Raw genomic sequence first — 21,650 nt, forward strand, 5'->3', positions numbered from 1 at the left:
GCTATGCCCTGTGTGAAGAACCACATTCTTCTCCTTGTTTTGAACCTGTCAAGTGCTACTTCGAGTTCATGACATTAGATCCCACAAGCAGCATAAGCAATCAGTCTCCTGTGCTCAAGGTTTTCCAGGAGGCAGTCAGCATGACTGGTCAGTGAGTACTGAAGTTAGGACCAGGAAATCATACAATACCTATCAGTATTGTATGATATACAAACAAAATACATTTGTGAGAAAGGCCAAAGAATATATGTCAGCACTGTACCACTGGTCGTTCATACTGCTCAAGACTAAGCATGTTCCTTGGCACAATTTTGGCCCATTCTAACTAATACTTTCTAAGACAATGCCAAGACATGGTCTGAATTACAGCACATGCTAGAGTTTGCTCCTAACAGGCAGCACGGAAAAGACTGCACCAGGTTTGACTTCTTTCACCTTCCCTGGTCCTCCAGCACTACCCTAACAAGCCCTTCATCCTCCAAAACATTCCATATGCCCTCATGTCATACCGCAGGATATGTCATATATATGTTCATTGTCATGCTATGAAAACTTCACTCTGGTGGGATGCAAGTCAGTCTTCACATTATATCAGATACTCAAAACAAAAAAGAACACATAAAAATAATTAAATAATAACTTATATTACATAAAATAAATAATATTATATGAATAATAAAGGCTGGACACACCAAAATCTGTATCATTCAGCTTCAGGCCCAGAGAATGGTCCCTAAGCATAGTTTGATTTAGCAGCACACATATAGCCTTGCTTTACTTCTATACTGATAGAACACACAGGGTTTGGGCTTACATCATTAAACTATTTACATGATCCTTGGCATGATTTTTGTTTGGGCCAATGAATACTTATTCAAAGGGAAGCCTGGGTGTTGCCTGGGGAATAGCAAAGGCCTGGGGCTATTCTCAGCAGACTCCATGGATGGGAACAAACACTTTGGTGTCCTCCTCTGTAACATTTGGTGACAGCTGGTCTCGTTGACAGAGAATGGCCACTCTGGTTTTATTTACTAGTGTATGCGTTTGCTGTGATTAACAAGTAAACGACATTTGCACAAATAGAACTGTACAATTTCATATAGCCTTCCACACATAATCTGCAAGCAGTATGTCTAAAGCACTCACGTGGAAACCATTCACCAGGTCTGAAAAGATGTGCTGGCATTCAAAGAGGGAAGATACACTGATCTTGCACCTTTCCTCTTTACCTCTTTCCTATCAAGCCTGTTAGCTTATCTTCTAGGTACAAAGAATTCATCTTGGTTCTGATCTCTGATACAGACTTCTAACTAGCCATCACACAAGGATATTATAAATTGCTAAAAGGGAAGATGCTTAAGTGCAGAGAACATGATAAAAGAAGAACAGGTTCCAGAAAAGAAAATTTTGTAGGAGGCAGCAAAAGTGACAGTCTGAGCACATTTGAATGCTACTTATAGCCACAGGACCCCTATAAATAATTGCCTTAACAAAGAGCTGTTTAGAAACAGGGAGGTCCCTTATCATCCAGATCAGAAGCCATGAAATAGAGGCCATTTACAAAACTACCAAGAGTGGTCTTAAGTCTCTACATGAAGACGACATTAAGTTAAGAACAGGGCAGCAAAAATAACCTTAATGCATCTTTCTGACAATGTAGCTTCACAAGATTTTAAATGGACTGAAGTTGGCACAAGCAAAGTCTTGACAACTTCTTACACCCCTGCTGACTCTATAGCAGGAATTCCAGGGATTTAGACTGGTAAAAAATGATTACTTTTATTGCCCATTTAGCTCACTAAACTAGCTTTTCATCAAATTAGATAAGCATAGTAATAGAAAAGGGAAAAGGGTAGAAAGTTGGGGGATGGGGGAGAGAAAGAAGCATGCCAGCCACAATTTAGATAATTTTAAAAAGTTAAGAAGTGTTAGCCTATGCACCTTATTTCTCTACCACAAACCAGTGCTGGCACATACATGCAGCTAGAAAATAATCCATTGATTTTAACAACTGTGTATCTGACAGATTAACTTAAATGGCTTTTCAAGGCCTCCATACCCTGATGGTATAAGCTGATTCTTCCAGATCATAGACACCCGAGGCAAAATGAAACAGGAGAACAGCTCTGCCATGAGTACCGAAAATTATTCATATGAACTTAGTCCTACTTGCACTAAGTTTAAAAAGAAGGTCTTCACACAGTTGAATAGGAATTCTTCTCTTCACTGTAAGGGAATGTAAATTTAGACAGATACCTAAAGAAGTGGAAGGACTAAATAGATGAAGAGAACTAATGCAAAATACTTACTTAACCTGTTATGTCTTATCTTCCTTAAATTCAACAGCATAGCAGTCTGTGTCTCAAGGCATGTTTTTTATAATTTTATTTAATTTAGTTTAGTCCTAGGTTCTGCATTGCCTGCTTTAACAAAACCCACTAATTTTAAAATGGCCTTGACTAAGACAGATAACGAGAGGAATGATCAGAAGACTTCATGATACAGTTTTCCTTTTTGTCTGACAATAAGAAAAGCGGCAGTTTAGTCACTATAAAGTTGTAATATCAGAGAACAGGAAGTCAATCATATAATCTCAGCTGGTAAAGCTTTTCAGCACAAGGAACTCTGGAACTGTGGTTCATTCCAATTCACTCAATAGCAATACAGCTGTATGAAGACATATCAGTACTAATGGCTTTTCATAGTAGGTATTGTTCTGTGGTGATTTTCCAGGACCACAGTTATGTAATAGTGTTATGTACACTATTGTATGTATACTGTTACTGAAGGCAGATAAATCTGTGGTAAACACTTTTCATACTAATTTTCTAATCCATATTTTTTCTGTCATTGTGTACTGGACATTTTAACATATAAAAACAGTAAGTGTAGCACAATGTAGCATGCTTTGCTGTTATAGATATATTTATAACAGAAACACATTTACATTGAGGGTACGAGAATACGTTGCTTTTAACTGAAAAGGAAAGTGTAAATATAAACTGTTGTTTGTCACACATCCTGTATAACTTTTTGTCCAGATTACAGAGAACTACTCCCATCCCAGTAAGCAGATTCCACCTACTTACATATGAACAGGGCTGGTCTCACATTAGCTGAGTAAACCTCTGATGAGTTTACTGACTGAGTAAAATATCGGAACTCGAAAGATTAGCAAACTTTACTGAAACTGATTTCATTTAAGATGAAAGCTCTCCTGAAAATGAAGTCTTAGGAGTAAACTGGAAAATTCAAAAGCTTTAGTATGTCCACTGATGCAATAAAAATGCAACTACTCAGCAAGGGAAAGGAAAAAATTAAGAGACATGAGCAAGACTTCTGTGGCCTGAATAGAAGAAATCCTACAAACATAATTTGATGATTTTATAGGAGATGAAATTATAGTAGTCAAACTCTGAAACATTAGTGGGTTCATAAAGGACAGTATGTGCTATAGAACCTTTGAGTTTCAGTAAATGTATGAAAACTATGATTAGGGACAAACAATGGGTTCTGCCATTGGCACAGCATAGACACAGGTTTGCGTAACACATCATGTTCCAGCAACCTTCTTCATAGAAATGCAATAGAAATCTGATTTTCATGTCCCACATTTATTGCCATCTTTGGAAATACACCTAGCTGTATTCAGAGGTGTCTGAATTTCATTTATTAATAATCTATGAATTCAAAGGAGCTGGGCTATTTATCATCTGGAGAAACAGTTAAAAAGAAAGAAAAAAAAAGAGTTATCAAATATTAGGAATCTAGAAAACACCTATTATCTTACCCACATTAGTCAGAATATTACAGGCAGAGCTTAGGAAATTTTTGATGTAACTTCTTCCCTGTACATTCATCTAACTTTTTGCAAAAATGCATTATTTTTCATGATTTTTTCATTGTAAAAGTAGCCCAGGTCAGTAAAATTTTCTAGTTCTGGTAAGAACGGAAGCAAGGCCCCCCCCTATTTCAAAATAATGCATAGTCCTTCATCAGTGACATCTATCCTTGCCCCGAAAGAGACAAAAAATTTCCTATGTCAACATCTTCACAAAATTAATTCCTAATTACAGGTCAAGCACCAGTATTTGTTCATATATTTAAATATCTGACAGCGTGTATGTAATTCTTTAAACAGCTTTATGATTAGTTTCCATATGGAAAATGTGTGCCATATTTAGAATACAACCAGGAAATAATATTGAATGTTTCTTAACTTAATTGGTTTCAGAATACCTTTAAAATTCAAGTCTGGAGTCCTAAGTGGACAAGAGTTTCCTTTGTTCCAGGTCTTCTGTTATTGCAAAATGCAGGCTGATGGAAACTGAAGAACGTGGCTACATCTTTTAGTCAGTATCCTTGCAAATCTCAGAGGAAAGACCTAAATTAAAAACGAAAATAGCCTAGGGTTTTTATCAAAATCTTCAATATAAAGTGGGCATGTATTCAACATAGCTGTAGTTCATCTGAAGAATGGATCTGTAACTCTACATGTCCCCAGATGGATGTTTGAATTTATATTCAGAATATTTTAAAATTTTCATCTGTCTCCTTATGTTTTTCTATAATGATTAACTGTGCTGCTGTAAATCTTGCTTAAATGTGTAGTTGGACAGTTCCTAATGTTAGAAAAAAGGGTCTTAGGTTTGCACAGCTATGTACAATTGAGGCCACAGAGGCCTAAGAACAGCAAAATATATCTCATCTCCTTTTCTTCTAATTCTCCAGGCACACTAGAGACTAGGGAAGCTCAGCAGGGTTTGGCCCTTAGCAGCAGGAGTTAGAACATGAAGAAGTACCGATTAAATCAGAACATTTTATAATACTGCCAAGTGTCCTGTGTGCATGAAAATGTGGTAATTTTGCTTTTTTTTTTTTTAATACACTTATTTCTTTTCATCTTCCCACTTCTTTAGTAAAGGGCGTTGCTTAATCTTTTCCATGTAGACAAATGTATAAAATGTACAAAAGCTTTTGCAGTAATGACTGACGGACAGGATGTATCCTCCAATTAAATGTTATCCCTGTAGCCTTTTCCAGAATACATTTTCAGTGGTGGTGAAAATGTATCTTCTTACACCTTTTTAGTTTGCCTCATCACTGCATGGAAATCTTCTATGATGTTTTCATTACTTTAATTTTACAGACTAAATAAAAGATTGTAAAATAAACCATGACTCTTAAAGAACTAGGATTTCTTGGGTTTACATCTCTTATAAAGAAGCAGCTTCTTCAGTGTTGCCAATCTCTATGGGATATATTTATTTTAGACTTTTATTTGGCTATCACCATTAATGTTGTTCTTTCCACAACTACATTCAATCTGCATGTCATCAGCGTGTCACCAATAGAACATATGTCATTTAATTATGGACTTTGTTTTTCTTTTTTCATTTTTCATTGTAATTAGTGATCTGGTCTTTCATGGCATGCTACATTTACTTGCAGCAATATAGGTGCTCTGATGGGGACAGGGTGATATAGCCTAGAGTGACAGCCAACAGAGTGGCAATAATCTACTAAAATAGTTGAAACTGAAGAGAAAAATCTATCTTGCTTAGCTAAGCAGCCTCAAGGATCAAAGGATGCCAAACAGTCTTCTGTCTGAAAAACACAAGTTCCTGTACAGCAAAACGGTACTTGGACTTGTTAATGGCTACTCAGATCGCTAGCCACAATCATGCTATAAAGATATTTAGGAGGTCAGTATAATAGCGCTCGGATTGGTTCTAACGCTGTTTCAATAATCAGTTTAAAAATGGTTAAAAACTATTTATGTATATATATTTAAACACTGGACCCAGGTCTTACAGTTTTACTTCAATTTGGGCATAAGATGGAGCTTCTTTTATAGTGCCTGTCATTGTGTCACTTCACAATGACATAGCTGCTGGTAGTAAAAGGCTCAAAATGCCATTTGTAGTTAAAATCTCTATTTTCAGATACATTGTCTAGTTTACTCATGCAGAGAAGTCATTTTACCTTTTGACCTTTGTGCTGGACTGAACACATTGAGTGAAGACATATTTTAACAGTCCTTATATTTGAGTGAATTGTGACTGCAGCTGAAATAGCCAGTCTTCTGTATTATTCTCATTAATTTATTTGTGATACACTTGGCCAAACCATTCCATTTTAAATACTTACTTCTTTTTGTTTAGATTTATAGTGAAGTTAAAAAATTAATGAAGTAGAAAATCAAAGCATTCTAGAGCATTTCAATCAGATTTAAAGTACCACGATGGCAATGCTTCATGCAGGCCCAGGTTTTAAAATGGTGAAGATTTTTACTTAACAAATTTTGTTTGTCTGTTTAACTACTTTTTACAGCAAGGAAGAACTTAACTGAAAGCTTAAGCATAAACCCATGCTTAAACACATTGCTGAGGTAAGGCACAATTCCCTATTTTTTCTCCTCGGGATAACATGAAATCCTATGGAAGTTTAATGACCTAATAATAAAAAGGGGTTAGGGCCCTTTCAGAGATGCTTACATGTCTTCACTCACGAGCTGAAAGTATCTAAAAGCCTACTGGTCTGAGTCCTAGCTATTTAAGACTGACCTAATCCAAAAAGGATTTTTTTTCACTGGTACTTTAAAAGCCTGGAGTATCTGTCAGAGCACTTTGCTGGAAGCTGGCATGCATTAATAAAAACAGTATCTCTGAGGGCTGGAAGAACTAAGTAGGTTATATGGGGTTATCACAGAAGTTGCAATTAAGTTAAGCATGACATTGACAGGCATGAGAAAAGCAGCATATCATTCAGAAATTATTAAAAAGTCCAGCAAATGAGCAAAGGATCTGAAAAAGCTTAAAAAGGCTAGTCATAAATATAGCCAACCAAAAATACCAAAGGAATTAATGGTCAAGTTCAGAAACTACTCTGAAGAACAGCAGGTGCTGAGCAGAGAGAAAAGCTGCACATGAGAAACACTGTAGACCCACAAAATGGAAATGTAGAAGGAAGGCAGAGGAACAAGTCACTCTGTGATGCTGAGTGTAACAAGGGACTCGAAGGTAAGCACTGGGCAGGATGCTGCTGCTGTAGCCTCCACAGACTCAGTCACGTGCAAGGACAGTGCTGACGAAGTAGTACAAGGTGAATTTGCTAATTCATGGCAATCTGCAAAAAAATCTGATTCATGAACGTTTGTGTGATGCAATGTAACTAACTCTTTCACATAAACAGGTAATACGGTACTAAAGTGTTCTCTCTTTGCCCCTACTTAAGTTTATGTGATCTTTATGAGTAACTTGAATGTCTAGGCTAATGAAGCTACCACCTGCATTGTGGCTTTCTGGCTGCGTGAATAAACATGAACGCAGGGCTGATAAAATATGAATAGGCACATGAACCCTTTATTGTATTTTTCCTCACGGAAATCACACAAGTGAAAAACCGGGCTGACATATTTCAGATTGTTCATGTGCAAACCCATGTTTTATTACCTTAAGAAATTCTCCTTTCACGTAATGTCATTTGTGCATCATGCTTCATTTATTTGGGCTACTACATGAAGAAACAAAATGAGAGTTTCCCTATTATATACATATTCTCTACGTAATTCTGTACATACATATTCTGTATATGCAGAAAGCCACGAACACAGATGGAGCTTGCAACTTCACAGTGTAGTACATAGATTTTGGGCAACCCATTGATTTATAATGAAGCTGCAAGTCCAGGGTGACAACCAAGACAAAGAACCTAAGGACCATATGTTCCCCTGACACAGAAAACTGTCCTCTTTTTGCCGGCCATCTGTACAGGTCAAGAGGCTGAACGCACGCTGATGGACCTGGTCACAGGCAGGGCGAGCGGACCATGTGTGCCTGAAGGGCTTTTTTCTGCCAGCCCCTCGCCGCCTCCTTCCCTGCCTGCGTACCCTCCAGCGGCTGGGGCGGTGGGTCACCCCACGGGAGCTCACCTCAGGCCCCAGCTCTCTGATCTAACGCGCTGCGGCGGGAGGCCACCCATGCGCCTCACACGCCGTCACTACCGCTCCCCTGCCACCTGGCACGTATCTGTGTGGCGGTAGGAAAAATAATGAGTTGATCTGCGGCGGTAATGCCGGCAGCAGTGGTCCCCAGGGCTGGTATTGGCACCGCCGGGCCTGGCGTTAGCCGTCCCTGCCCCGGCGGCCTGCCCACGCCATAGCGGGTGACACCAGGCCCGGCACTGCAGAAGGCGGGACCCCGCGGCAGCGAGTGCGGGGGCAGCCGCCACCCCGGAGCACGAGCTTTGCCCCGTGTCACCTGCCAGGGCGCAGGGGGCAAAAAACTGCCACTTGGGAGGCGAAAACAGCCCGCAGCCGCCGCGGCCCCCCCCGGCCGGGCGGCGGCGCGGCCACTGGGGCTCACGCGAGGAGGCGGCGGGGGCGGAGCAGCAGCGCGCTCCCGCCGCCGCCGGCGCTTGTCCCTCGGCGGCCGCCGTACTGGCAGCTCCTCCCGCCGCTGACGGGCTGCGGCTGCGCGCTGCAGTTCGGCGCGCGCTTTTCAACCGCCATGAGCCTCTGGGCCGACAAGTACCGGCCCGGCTCCCTCGGCCGGCTGGACTACCACCGCGAGCAGGCTGCGCAGCTCCGCAACCTGGTGAGGGGGTGCCCGGGCCCGTCCGGTGGCCCTCGGCGGCCACCCTGGCGGCCTCTGCCCGCCGCGGCCTCCCGCCGTGGGACGCCTGAGGCGGGCCCGCCACCGAGTCCTCCCCTCCCCGCAGCGGGGATCCTCCTGGGGCCGGGGCTCGGCGGCCTGTGACACTGCTCCCGCGCGTCTGCAGGGTTTGGGCTGGGCGCTGCCCCGCTGTGCAGGCCCCGGCCTTCGGGGCAGCGTGCCCCGCTCCGCAGCCTCGCCTTGACGCTGAGGAAAAGGCTGCGAGGAAATGAGCGCCATGCCTTTCTGAGGAGCGGTGTGCGTCAGTGCTTCTGCTGGTTTCAGCCGGGAACGACCGGTGCCTCTGAAAGCAGGGTTTAGCTTGTTTGCTTAAAAGTTAGCTGAAGTTTTTAAGGGGAGCAGCTGGGAATAAAAGTCAGGACTATCTAATTGCTTGGCTGTACTGGCTTCTCTTTGCTAGACCCTGGGATGATTCACTCCCTCAGTGTTTCTCTCTGATCGTTGTAAACTCTTGATTGTGGGGTTTGGTCAGATGTTCTCCGGGCCGTGCTTTTTAGCTTTTTCAAGAAACAAACTCCTAACTTTATGTAAATGCAGGCTATCACTTATTTGCTTATGTTAAAGGCTTGCAAGTGAAACAGCAAAATAATTATATATATGCATATATACCATAATTATGTATGTGTATATCTGCTTTAAACTTTGTTTTAACCCTTTTTTACAGCTGTGTTTATTGCAGCTATCACGCTAGAAACCCTGGAAAACATGTAGATGTTGGAGTGTTTTTTTGTTGGATTTGGGGCTTGTTTTGTTGTTTGGTGGGGGTTTTGGGTTTGGGACTTTTTGTTTGGTTTTTTTTTATTATTTTTTTATAGGGGTGAGGTGTTTGCAAGTTAAATGAGTTACTTGGCAGTTCTGCTGCTAGGTGTTGTGTTGTAACTGACCTGGAAAAATTATTTCATGTAAACTTGGGTGAGAATGAAAGGGTGAATAATCTCTCATAAGGAAAATATTGTTGTAGCTAACTAATCTTGTTGCTTTGTGTTCAGGTTCAGTGTGGTGACTTCCCTCATCTGCTGGTATATGGACCTTCAGGAGCTGGAAAAAAGACAAGAATAATGTGTTTGTTAAGGGAATTATATGGTGCAGGAGTGGAAAAACTGAGGATTGAGCATCAGAGTATAACGGTAAAAAAAAAAAATGCCCCATCTGCATTGAAGTAGAGTGGATATTTGTATACTGGTGTGTTTCTGTTGTGAGGCCTTTAAAACTCAAATATAAACTTTTTTTTTCACTCAGTATCTTCAAACTCTTCTATGTAATTAATCAGACTAGTTTGGTTACATGAGCAAATACTTTTTGCCAGATGTTCTTGTTCCTTAGGTCTTCATGGGTGGGAAGATGTGGGTTGGTTTTTTGTTTTCTGTGACTGGTTGGTTGTTTTTGGGTTTTTTTGGAGGTGGGCTGTTTGTTTTTTACAGGTGGGTTTGGACAATACCATGAGTTGTGATAGACTAGATCTCAACTAGGTGTATAGAATTGAATTAATTTTTAAAATAAGGGTTATTTTACAGATAATTAGCACTGCTTTTTGCATATACATAAGTTTTAACTTGTCACTATGAGAATGAGAAAACAATTTCAGTATTAGAATTTTTTTTTGCTTAGTTGTTTATTATTAAAAGGTTATATTATCAATTCATATAATCCTTGTTATGGAACGCTTAACCAGCAAGGAGTTATCGAGCTTCATTGATAAGTAGGTTAGTTAATGCTTGCTTCTTAATTCACAGTAGTGAAACTAATACAATACTTGGACTGGATGATAGAAACATAGAATATATTTAACTATTCAGACCCAAAGTCATTGGTGATATAAATACTAGTGTTTTATTTAAACAAGGTGTAGACTTGAAATCCTTCACCAAGAGAAGTAAACAGCCTTTTAAGGCTTGTCCAGTGGTTTTCCCTGCAAAACTTTTCTTTGGAGGGACAAAGTATCACTTACTTTGAACAGCTGAATCCAATAATAAGACTTCTTGTTACAAACCTCAGTAACTGCAGCATGCAGTGACTTGTGCTATGTGTTGCTATAATAACCATTACTGTTATTATTTTACTGGCTGGCTGATGTGTCAGTACTCCTTTTCTCCTTTGGAGGTGGGGTTGGAGGGTAGGAGATCTGTAAGTCTAATGCATCAGCAGTTCTTTGATCTCTGCGACTTCTGATTTGCCTGTGACCTAGCTGGTTATCATCTGTAAGGTATTTTGCATCAGATTTCTAGAACACTCCTGAATTTTAATATACTTATATTCTACATAGGCACCTTCTAAAAAGAAAATTGAAATTAGCACCATTGCAAGTAATTATCACCTTGAAGTTAACCCAAGGTAAGTGTACAGTAGAAATGTTTCACTTCAAATATAAGCTGCTGGTCATATTGCAAACGGTTTCAACCTGGCTATATAAGGGACTAACTGCCCAATGTATTGCCTGAGCAAATTAGATAATGGTTTATGGATTTGGACTGGACTGCAGATGGGAGCAGGGAGAAGATTTTTAATTAACAGCTCTAAATGAAAAAAATTTGGATTGCTCTAGACTAAAGACAGTAATGTTCGGCTTAACTAGCCACGTGAGCATGCTGATGTTGAGAACTGGGTGACAGAAACATCTGGATTCATAGATCTAACCATTTAAGTTGAAACTGAGAACTTATATTAGAACTAACACCTCCCCCTATTGTTAGTTCTCTCACAAATAAAAAATCGTGATTTGAATGTAAGCAAGGTTTACTCAGTAACTCTTTAAGAGTTCAGAGCATGGGAAAGAACATGACAACAAAATAACTGGGAATCTTGTCATGAGCAAGGTCGGATCTTGATTTAAAAGACAGAAGCTGTAATAGTATACTGTATGTCATGTTTGACAGTTGTGAAATTGCTGGTGATAATTCACTGACACAAAGTAATTACTTGTATTTACCTGAATACTTTTAATGTTGCTTTAGACCACATGAGAGTGTCATTGTGTACTAGAAGGCTTTGGTTATGTTGGCTTATTTGTCTGGGTTGCAATTATAAGAAAGTGTGTATCCCAAAGTAACTGTGCTAATTGCTAAACCTTTTTTCATGTTGCTCTAGAAGTTATTCTCATGGACCACGTCTCCTTTAAAATCTTGTTTTGCAGCTAATCTCTGCCTACTGATTAGTGAATATCTGCTGGTATTCTAATACAGACCAAAGTAATTAAGACTGAGACTTTTATTTATAATTAACTGTTTGAATATGGCATTTTGGTGATATAAAATATGACTGATCGATCTTCTGCTCTGATAACCTAATACTACTAATACTTCTGTTACTCTCCATGGAGTACTTATAGCTTGAAACGTATATTTAAAGTAAAATAGAATTATTTTATAAAAATCCTGAAAGTGTAGAACTGTATATAATAGTGCTGAGTTTTGGTTAAGAATAAATATATTAATTCATCAACTTTAAGTGATCAAGCAATTGTCATGTTTGTGTCAGACCAGATGGTGAACCTGCATGTGCTGTGCTATAGCCTGTGCAGTTTGATTGAATTATAATACTGTCAAGTCATGTTGTGTCTTGAGTAACATGGGACATGATAAATGGCCAACAGGGAAAGAAAATTAACTTCTGGAAAGGACTCTGCAGACATGGAATTTATTATGAAACTTTATTAGATGGAACTGTTCTTTTATTCTCCAAAAGGAAGATGTTGACTGAATTCTAAAGTGTTGTCTGCTGGTCATTTGACAGGCTTGGGTAGATGCTTTGAAATGGGTTCTCCTGATTAAGTGTGTAGTGAAAGAATAAGGAACAATAAAAATTAAACTCTTGTGTGGTAACTGCCTTTGTTCATTTTTTTCGTGGAATGTTTGGTGTGGTCATATAATACCAAGGATAATCTTTCACCATGCAATTATAACTGGGTTTTCTGTTACTGCAGATAATAACTTATCTTTAAACATTAGGAAACTATCATAATCACTTTCCATTTCCAAAAACTAGCCTAGCTTTTAAGTAGAGCCTGCTTGTTTCATCCTGCTTCTTGTTTTCCACAGTGTAATAATCAAAGGTCTGTTCCCTTGCTGAAGGACATATCTCTGTGGTCAAAGTCAGTGTAGCCTATTCAAGAGATTGTGAACTGTTGAGCTAATACACTTCTGGCTGTTCTGCTGCTTTCTCTTTGACAAGAACAGGGAGGGTCTGGTTGAGTGGTGACTAGAACTAGATGGACAAATGCCTTTTCACTAGCTTGCCAGTGAAATATTGCAACTACTGCTGCGTCTGTGAAGGTGTCTGGGATGCTAAAGAGTGAGGTTTTTTTCTCTTAGAAGGCAGGAAATCATAGGAAGATACTAGATTTCCTCTTGCCTTTTCTCCTATCACTACAGTAGCACTGCACAGCTTTCTCAGTCCCCAGGTTAGTAGCTCAGCTAGTTTGGCTCAGATTTGACAACCAATGAGGACTGACTTGCAAGCTAGATTACTGCAAAAAGCAAAGAAAAAGAGGAGAAAAGCTAACCATCCATGCTGTAATAGTATCTCGCTATCAGTCTTTTACTAGTAGCTCTTTGTAACTTGAGTGTGCCTGCCATTCAAGTTTATTAAGCGTATAGGTTGTTCGTAGTGTATCTACATCAGTCTTTTGAGTCAGGCATCCGATTATGTGGTTAGGCTTAATTTTTCTTCCCATAATGGATAAAAATGTTCATATTGTGGATCTTTGCCCAAATTGTAGGTAACAAAAGTTTAGATTTCTCATACCAGAAAGATAAGTTCTAATTTAATGATTTAATAAATCATTTGAGAACTGTTTAGCTACTTCCCAATACGGTGCTACTAATGCAGCTGTGCCATAAGCTTTAGTTTGTTTTTGTTATTGGGAAGGTAACTTTCAAGAAAGTACGTGTGTTGAGCTTAATTGTAACCCCAACAGCTTCTGAATTCTTTTGGCGTTCTTGTTCAGCCAGTTGACCCAAGGGGCTGCGTAGGAGGATGTATTTTGTATGCAATATAAAGTTGTTTTAAAGCAAGCTTTATTTATATTCCTGATACAGTGATGCAGGAAACAATGACCGTGTAGTAATTCAGGAGCTCTTGAAGACAGTAGCACAGTCCCAACAGCTTGAGACAAGTACTCAACGAGACTTTAAAGGTGAGTAAAAACAGTTGAAACCAGTTAAAATCCCTCTTAAGCTTGTTTTTTCAGAGATGTCAGCTGACTGTTCTGTTTGCACCTGTATATTCCACGAAGGCACACATGAACCTTTCCCAAATTAAACAACTTCCCATTTTTCTTCCACTGTGGAAATACCTTGAGTGGTTAAATACTCAGCATGAAGTAGTCTCTTCTGTTGGTTTCTTATAAGGACAGGGTGTAGTTGAATGACTGTGGCTGGGCAGAGGGAGCTTGGATGCCTGCTGTCTTTTTTCCAAGTCTACCACTGAAATGCACTGTAACTTTAGTTTAATGATCTACAGTAGTAGTTGAATTATGAGTGACTGAGGCTTAACATTGAGATGATGGGCAGGATAACCTGGCAAATGGTGATATTAAGTATTAGCTGCTTATTTGTAATGTTTTGGGTCATGAGCTGTCTTAGGCAGAAAGTTTAAAAGCATTTTATCATAGAGTATGGAAGGACACTGGGTAAGAAAATGAAGAAGGCTTTTGTTGCATTCACCAAGACATGTTTTGCTACAAGGCTTACTTTTCCTTCCCAAGACTAAATTCAAAGCAAAATCAGAACTATATAACAAGAGATTGAAGGAGAGAAGAAATCTTGACAGAGTAGAGCAGAAATTAGTTGAAAATGCCATGGATTTAGTACTTTGTCTCATCGTTTCACTATTCTCAGGAAATACTGCACTTCACCTAAGCTGCTAGGCAGTGATTGGTTCTACCAGTTACTGATTTATATATCCTTACAGCTGCAGTCATAGCACGTACCTCAGAGTATCTGGTAAGCTGGCTGGTCTCCTTTAGGCTGTGTATATAACCAGAAGAGAAATGGGAGTAATGTGCTGACTTGTTCCTCCAGGCTGTTCTCACTGGACCATTCACAGTACTGAAATGAGCCATCTGTGAGTTGCCTGTGGAGGAACCTGCAGAAGGCTAGGTTAGCTGCTTGATGTTAGGTATCTCGTGATTGTTCTGAAGCATTTTATAAAAATACATTTTTCTTTTAAAAGACTATGGAAAGGTGCTGCAGCTACAATAACAGGGCAGCTTTCTACTGCTCCTTTTTTAAGACATTGGCTTTTAAATATACAATGTATTGAGAGGAGGGTCTTCAAGAAATTTTTACTTTTTGGTATGTCCTTAGCCATAATTTTTTTTGCATTTCTTACTTGAAAATTTTAAAAGTTACTCTACTAATTAGTAGAGTGAAATCAAAGTGAAAGCTTCTACACCCACCTGGATTATTTCTTGGCACTGAAGTGTTTCAGGCTGTGTTCTGAAGAAATTGACTTTCCAGGACATGAATATAGGGTGTGAAGGATCAGAAGATTATACAGTCAAAAAGGCACACAGGTTGTCTTAATTTTTATTTTCCTGCCTGTGGAACCATGTTGCCTTTTTCTGCTTGTATCACTTATTTTGGTATTATCACTTGTATGTCAGAGTACTCATTTTCTTAGAAAGGCTTGATATTAATAAAAAACCTCCACTATTTTTAATCCTTTTTCAGTGGTGCTGTTAACAGAAGTGGACAAACTCACTAAAGATGCTCAGCATGCATTGCGAAGAACAATGGAGAAGTACATGGCGACGTGCAGGTTGATCTTGTGCTGCAACTCCATGTCAAAAATTATAGGACCTATTCAAAGCCGGTGCCTGGCTGTACGAGTGCCTGCTCCCAGCATTGAAGATGTGTGTTGAAACAATCAAAAATAAGTTATTTAAAAGTTCTTACTAGATAAATTCTTGCTGTGGATTTATGAGGTATTTTTCTTCCACAAATGTACCTAGTTTTGCTTTGTGGTGGGTGACTTCTCAAGCATGTCTTTTGAAAGACTGGTCCATCTCTGTTCCAGAAGTGTTTCTGACAGGAGAATCTGTAGATGCTAAACTGTTCACAAAGTGTTGCTCTCACTGTTTTCCGTCTAGATCTGTCACGTCTTGTCCAGTGTGTGTAAGAAAGAAGGCCTGACTCTTCCTCAGGAATTGGCTCAAAGGCTTGCAGAGAAATCTGGCAGAAATCTTCGTAAAGCACTGCTTATGTGTGAGTCCTGCAGAGTACAACAGTAAGTCACTCATAAAAATAAATATAAATTACTCTGACACATACATGAACTTGCTTCTGAGGTCTTGTTAGAATAGGTGACGGTTTGCTTTGATTTTAATTTTTTAAATATATTATTATGTAGGTATCCTTTTACTGCTGATCAAGACATTCCTGAGATGGACTGGGAAGTTTATTTGAGAGAAACTGCAAATGCTATTGTCAGTGAACAGACACCACAAAAGTAGGTGATTACACTTGCAGCTATAAATTATGCTTTTGGTGTACTCTCAAACATAAAATAATGCTCTAATTAAGAATATGACATCTTTAGTTCTATGTAATTTTCTGGCATTTCTACTGGAGCTGGTACTTAGCTACTTTGCAGCCAGAGGAAGTCAGCTTTAAAACTACCAGAGGAGGCTTAATGATCTTCAGGAACTGAAACTATTACTGGTTTTCTCTGTTGAAGCTTTGTAATCAAAATTGAGCGTAAGCTTAGTTGCATGTCATGCTATCTTGTCTTTTGGGTTGGTTTTTTTTGTTGTTGTTGTGTGGAGGGCATTGTTTTACTTCAGGCTTCTGGTTCACAAACACACCATTTGTAAAAGAATTGGAAGTGAGAAACCATCACTTATTTCAAGGTCATTAGGAGATGCCCCCTTTATCCATCTTGGCATCATATTCCTGGTGTGATCCTTTTAGTCTGTTCCTTAGGTTAGGTGAGATGTCACTTAAATTCTTGTAATTTAAATTAAATAACTTTAGTCTGACCTCCTGATACCAAAGTTGAGAATTGGTGTCGTGTCACTTTCTACCACCTAATCATCTTACTCCCTCTTGTAAACAATGAAGCTGGAAAACAGTGTAAATGAGTCTTGTTCTAATGAATTTTGTGCTGTCTTCTCACTAATCTTGAGCATGAATAATAATTTAGATATTAAGGAGTTAAAGGGAGACAAGCCTGAGACAAATTCTAATAGTCTTGTAGCTTCTAGATTAACTGAGACCATTGTAACTTACGTATATGTAACTTACCATACTGGTTTGAGTAAAAGGTGTTACATAGTGTTTGAATTGAAACAGACTGACTTGTGCAGTGCTTTTTGGTTTACAACAACACACAAAACCAAAACAAAAAACACACTTGGGTTGACTCTTCTCCTGCAGCATATTTCACAAATAGTAAAAACACATTAGTATGCTTTGGGGACATACTTCTGATGTTTTTGTGGTGTCTTTCCAACAGGCTTTTAGAGGTCCGTGGACGGCTTTATGAACTCCTGACACACTGTATTCCTCCTGAGATTATAATGAAGGTAATTCAGCTATCTAGCTCTTAATGTGTTACTTATAATGCTTTTGACAGTCTCAGTTTGAGTTTAAAAAGACAAAACCCCACACCAGAACATCACAAATAATCCAAATATTGATGAAAAGCTGTGACCTTTCCAAACAGACGTGAGTGACCAAGAGATACTTTTCTCTTGTGTTTCTTTCCACTGGAGTAGCCAAAATGGTTCAGGTTATTGCTCTGAAGGAGTAATTAAAGATCTTGTTCCTGCAAACACTGATACATGGCATTCAATTCTCATGATCCTCAGTCGATACACTAGACTGTCTAGTTAGGTTCATGTCCTAATATGTTTAGGCATGATGGCTTTGAGTTGTGTAGATTTTGTGGTCAGGAAGACTCTTTAATTCGGAAAATGTTTAGTTTATTTTTGTTGCAGGCTTCCTTCTTCACACCTCTGAATGGTTTAGTAAAACTTGTTCTGTGACCACAGCACAGCAGCATTATAGCTGAGTAAAAATAAAGGAGGACGTGCTTTGTCCCCCTGAAGACTCCTCAGGCCAGTTTCTGTATCGAAACATAGGCATGTTTTATGGGCTAATTTTGATATGATTTGTTTTCTTTTTACAAAAGCTTTGGTTTTATAAGTTCAGAATTTGCTGTGTCCTAGTAGAGAGGCTTGCTGAAGGATGCTAGACCAACAGGCCTCTTCAAAGACAGAAGCCATCTTGGGAGGAAAAAAAAGTAAATGGAATTTACATGTTGTTATTTTAGCCAGAATAGAAGGATGCTGAAGAAAAGTAGAGCAGAACAAAGATTAAAGCTAATATTTGCAACTTACCGTAGGTGCGCTTTGCCATCAGACATAATTACAAGATAATAAATTTCTTTTCATGTGAACTGATTTCTGCTTTCTGACAGTTAGGTAGTTAGATGCTTTTTTAACCTTCCTTTCTTAGGGTAGGTTAGTGGATCCTGCGTTGCCCTGTTGGGGGATTGTTGTTGTTAGGCCAAAGGTGGATGTTCTCTACCCACTCAACAAACTTGAAATGGTCTAGAGATGCTTCTTATTTAATTGTGATTGTTTTAATAGATTTGCAATGATTTTATTGCAGACTTAGATTGAAAATAAGGCACTTCTGGGTTTTTTTGTCAAGTATCTTGTGTATGTTGGTACATACAAAAGTATGTAAACAAATATACTTAAATTTTAAATGAGCCCTTTCCTTGTTACTTATTAATGTTCTTTCTCTTTGTGGTCAATACTGCTGAGATACGAAGTGATTCTAATACACTTGCTGTCTTGGTAAAAATGGGCCATGTGCCTGCATGCAACAGAAGTTAAAGTATTTGGAGATGAGGTTAATTTATCATCTTTATTAAGGTATAAGTAGTTCCAGTGTATGACATTTTTTCTTATCTAAGAACAGAATAGGTAACATTTATTTTGGTATGAGGAATTTGTCTTGAAAGAAAGTTCTGAAGGGATGTGGTTCCATGAATCTAGTTCTGTCAAATAGGTGGTGTAATGATTCTTGAATGTCTCTTCCGTTGGATTCATGAATGAACTGTTGGTCATAGCTTGGCTATTTTCAGAGAAACGAGGTTATCCTCTTAACAAAAAAAAATAGGTAACTTTACAAATACTGTCCTGTTTGTTTGGGTTTTTTTCCCCTTTTAGGGCCTCCTGACAGAACTTCTAAATAACTGTGATGGGCAACTGAAAGGAGAAGTTGCACAGATGGCAGCCTTCTATGAACACCGCCTGCAACTGGGCAGCAAAGCCATTTATCATCTGGAAGCATTTGTTGCAAAGTTTATGGCAATTTACAAGAAGTTTATGGAGGATGGACTGGATGACATGATTTTCTAACTCTGATGCCCAAAGTTGTACACAGAATGTTGTGTCATGATGCCAACGTTGTAAATGTCTGCTTGTCCATGCTTGATTGCTTGTGGGTCTAGTTCAAAATCAAATACTTTATTTTGCTATTAATAGTAAACTAAAGAATGGTATTTGTTCAGGTTTAGAAATGAGATGGATTGTTTGACAACCACAACTCTGTCTTTAGATCCATACAAAAATACATTAGCTTTTCAGAAAGAAAGCGAGTTGCCTTGGAAGAAGTATAAGATCATAGTCACTTTGCATTATTTTTAAGCTGACATTAAACAGAGAACATGGATGCTGCATGCTTGCCTTTTGATTGTTCCTGGGCAAGGCTGTAAGGAAAAGATGGTTGTTCCAGTGTGAGCATCTATGTTCTGCCTGCCGATTTGTGTATCTCACTGGCTGCTTTTATTTTAGCCACAATGTTTTCTGACTTTTGTTTGTAAGCAATTGCATTGAAACTGTGGATGAGAAATACTTTTGTGTTGCTTGTAAACCAGTTTGGCAACACGGACAATTTGTTTAGAAGGAATATACCTGTATAAAGCAAGTCCACTTGCTGTCTGACACTTTCATGTTTACCTCAACATACATTATGCTGTTGAGGTAAAGATTATTCCTTTGGCTGTGGTTTAGCAAGTGTAACATTTCAACTTTTAACAAATACTCTCACCTGTTAAATTGATGAGACACTTCAAAAATGGCAATACATCGTAAAAATATGAACAACTGAAATGTTCAGTTAGTGTTTTATACTGTTTGTGAGTATCCATACCCTCCCCCAGGGTAAGACTAAAGGCTGCCACTGAAGTTTAAGGGAAAAAAACCAATAAACACAAAAAAACCCAGCACCCCACAACCCCTCAAAATAATAAAAAAGTCTCAACCAACACCATCTATGCTACTTCATATTGCAAGTCTTTCATGTGTTATGTCTATGTGCTGTAATACCCTAAAAATGACTGAATGCATGCCCTTTGTGACTTCGCTCTGATAATTTAGGCTATTACTAGATAGTATTTAAAGAGAAAGTGAATTAAATATTTTCCTGTTCTCTTCCTTCCCCCTCACTTTTTTTTTTTTGTTAGCAGGGAAGGGTTGTTTATTTGGGGTTTTTTTTTTTTGTCAGATGCTAGAGCCCTTCCGCTAGTAATTTATAAAGGAAGAATCTCACTAGTCCTAACACTGTCCTCCCGTTTAAAATGTACAAAAGGCAGCATTAATCCTTGAAGAGGTAGTGTCACTGCCATTCTTGGGAACTTGACTATTCAGTGTGTGGTGTTAATGCACAGCTTGCCTTCAGATTCATTCTCAGCACAATGGTGCTCAACTGGTCTCCTTAAAACTGAAGAAGTCTAGAATTTCGGATTTTTTTTTCCCTCAATCTGCTTTTGTCACCCAAATCCACAGCACTGGTAGCTTCTCAGATGTGAGTCTTGACTGTCAGAGATCCTGGAAAACCATGAAATTAATCAGCGAGAGTGGAAAGGGGTACTTAAATCCATTACAAAGAAGAGCACAATAATGGTAGAAGGGGTGTAATTACCACATGTACAAATTACCCGCTCTTTCAGGAGCTGAGTCTTATCTGCTACTTTTTAGAAGCTGAACAAACTAACCATTTGCCTGCCACAAGTATAGTGTGTGATGACACAGAACTGTAAGTTCAAAAGATGAAACGCTCCCACCCCCCCCAAAAAACCCATACCAAAAAAACCCCCAATAAAAACCAACACCAACACCCAAAAAAGGAAGAAGAGGAACATATGTAGGGATTTGTGACATGCAATTGAAGTGCCCAGGGACAGTATTGCTGTGGAGGCTGGAGGAGGCAGGAGCTGGATTGCAGGGTTAGTCGGAGGAGGCAGAGAAGCAGCCTGCTCTGATTTGTCCAGAAGACTGAAACCCCAACATAAACCTCTCCATAGGTGTTCTTGTTGCCACTTGTTGGAAGTTTCATGTTGATCATGTTCTACCTGGAATGAATCGAGAGTAGTCAAGGATGGAAAAATGGGACAATGGCCAGGGGTCACTGGGAGAGGAAGCAGCTACCCCTGCTCCTGAAAGCCAGCATTTCCCTCTGCTGACGCTGCTCCTGCCTCTTATCTGCCACAGTCTAGAACACACAAATTTAAACACATGGGCACAGTATGTTCTAACTCTCCACACGCATTTTTCCTTCCTACAGTAATTTTTAAGGCAATTTTGCCTTAGTATCCATAGCAGGTTCTCCAGGGAAGCGGTCACAGCACCGAGCCTGTTGGAGTTCAAGGAGTGTGGATGATGCTCTTACTCTTCGGTAGTTCTGCGGGGAGGAGGGTGTTGGACTCAAGGATCCTTAAGGGTCCCTTCCAACTTGAAATATTTTGTGATAATGATCAGTAAGTGTTGTGCTTTTTGGCGACATCTTAGAGGCTAACCATCTTGGATGCCGCTTCTCCTCCCTTTTGGGTAGCTGTAGCCCTTGCTTAGAGACAGTGTGATGCAGAACTGAGGTCCTGGGCTGTTCTGAAGGAAGCAGGGACCAGTAACCCTCACCCCTCCTACTATGTACTGACAAATGAGGCTGATGGAAACGTATGAGCCAG

General features: G+C 39.3%; 1 protein-coding gene across 1 annotated transcript; it reads left to right on the top strand.

Moving 5' to 3' along the window:
* Positions 1-8,441: 8,441 nt before the first annotated feature.
* Positions 8,442-20,121, top strand: RFC3 (replication factor C subunit 3). The gene is made up of 9 exons (XM_056327539.1): positions 8,442-8,597; positions 9,665-9,802; positions 10,939-11,006; positions 13,709-13,806; positions 15,344-15,525; positions 15,763-15,899; positions 16,023-16,121; positions 17,127-17,196; positions 18,853-20,121. Exons 1-9 carry the CDS (start codon positions 8,511-8,513, stop codon positions 19,042-19,044), a joined length of 1,071 nt encoding a protein of 356 aa, XP_056183514.1. The 5' UTR covers positions 8,442-8,510; the 3' UTR covers positions 19,045-20,121.
* The last annotated feature ends 1,529 nt before the right edge of the window (positions 20,122-21,650 follow it).

This window comes from Falco biarmicus, chromosome 2, assembly GCF_023638135.1.
Source record: "Falco biarmicus isolate bFalBia1 chromosome 2, bFalBia1.pri, whole genome shotgun sequence".
Classification (NCBI taxonomy): Eukaryota; Metazoa; Chordata; class Aves; order Falconiformes; family Falconidae; genus Falco; species Falco biarmicus.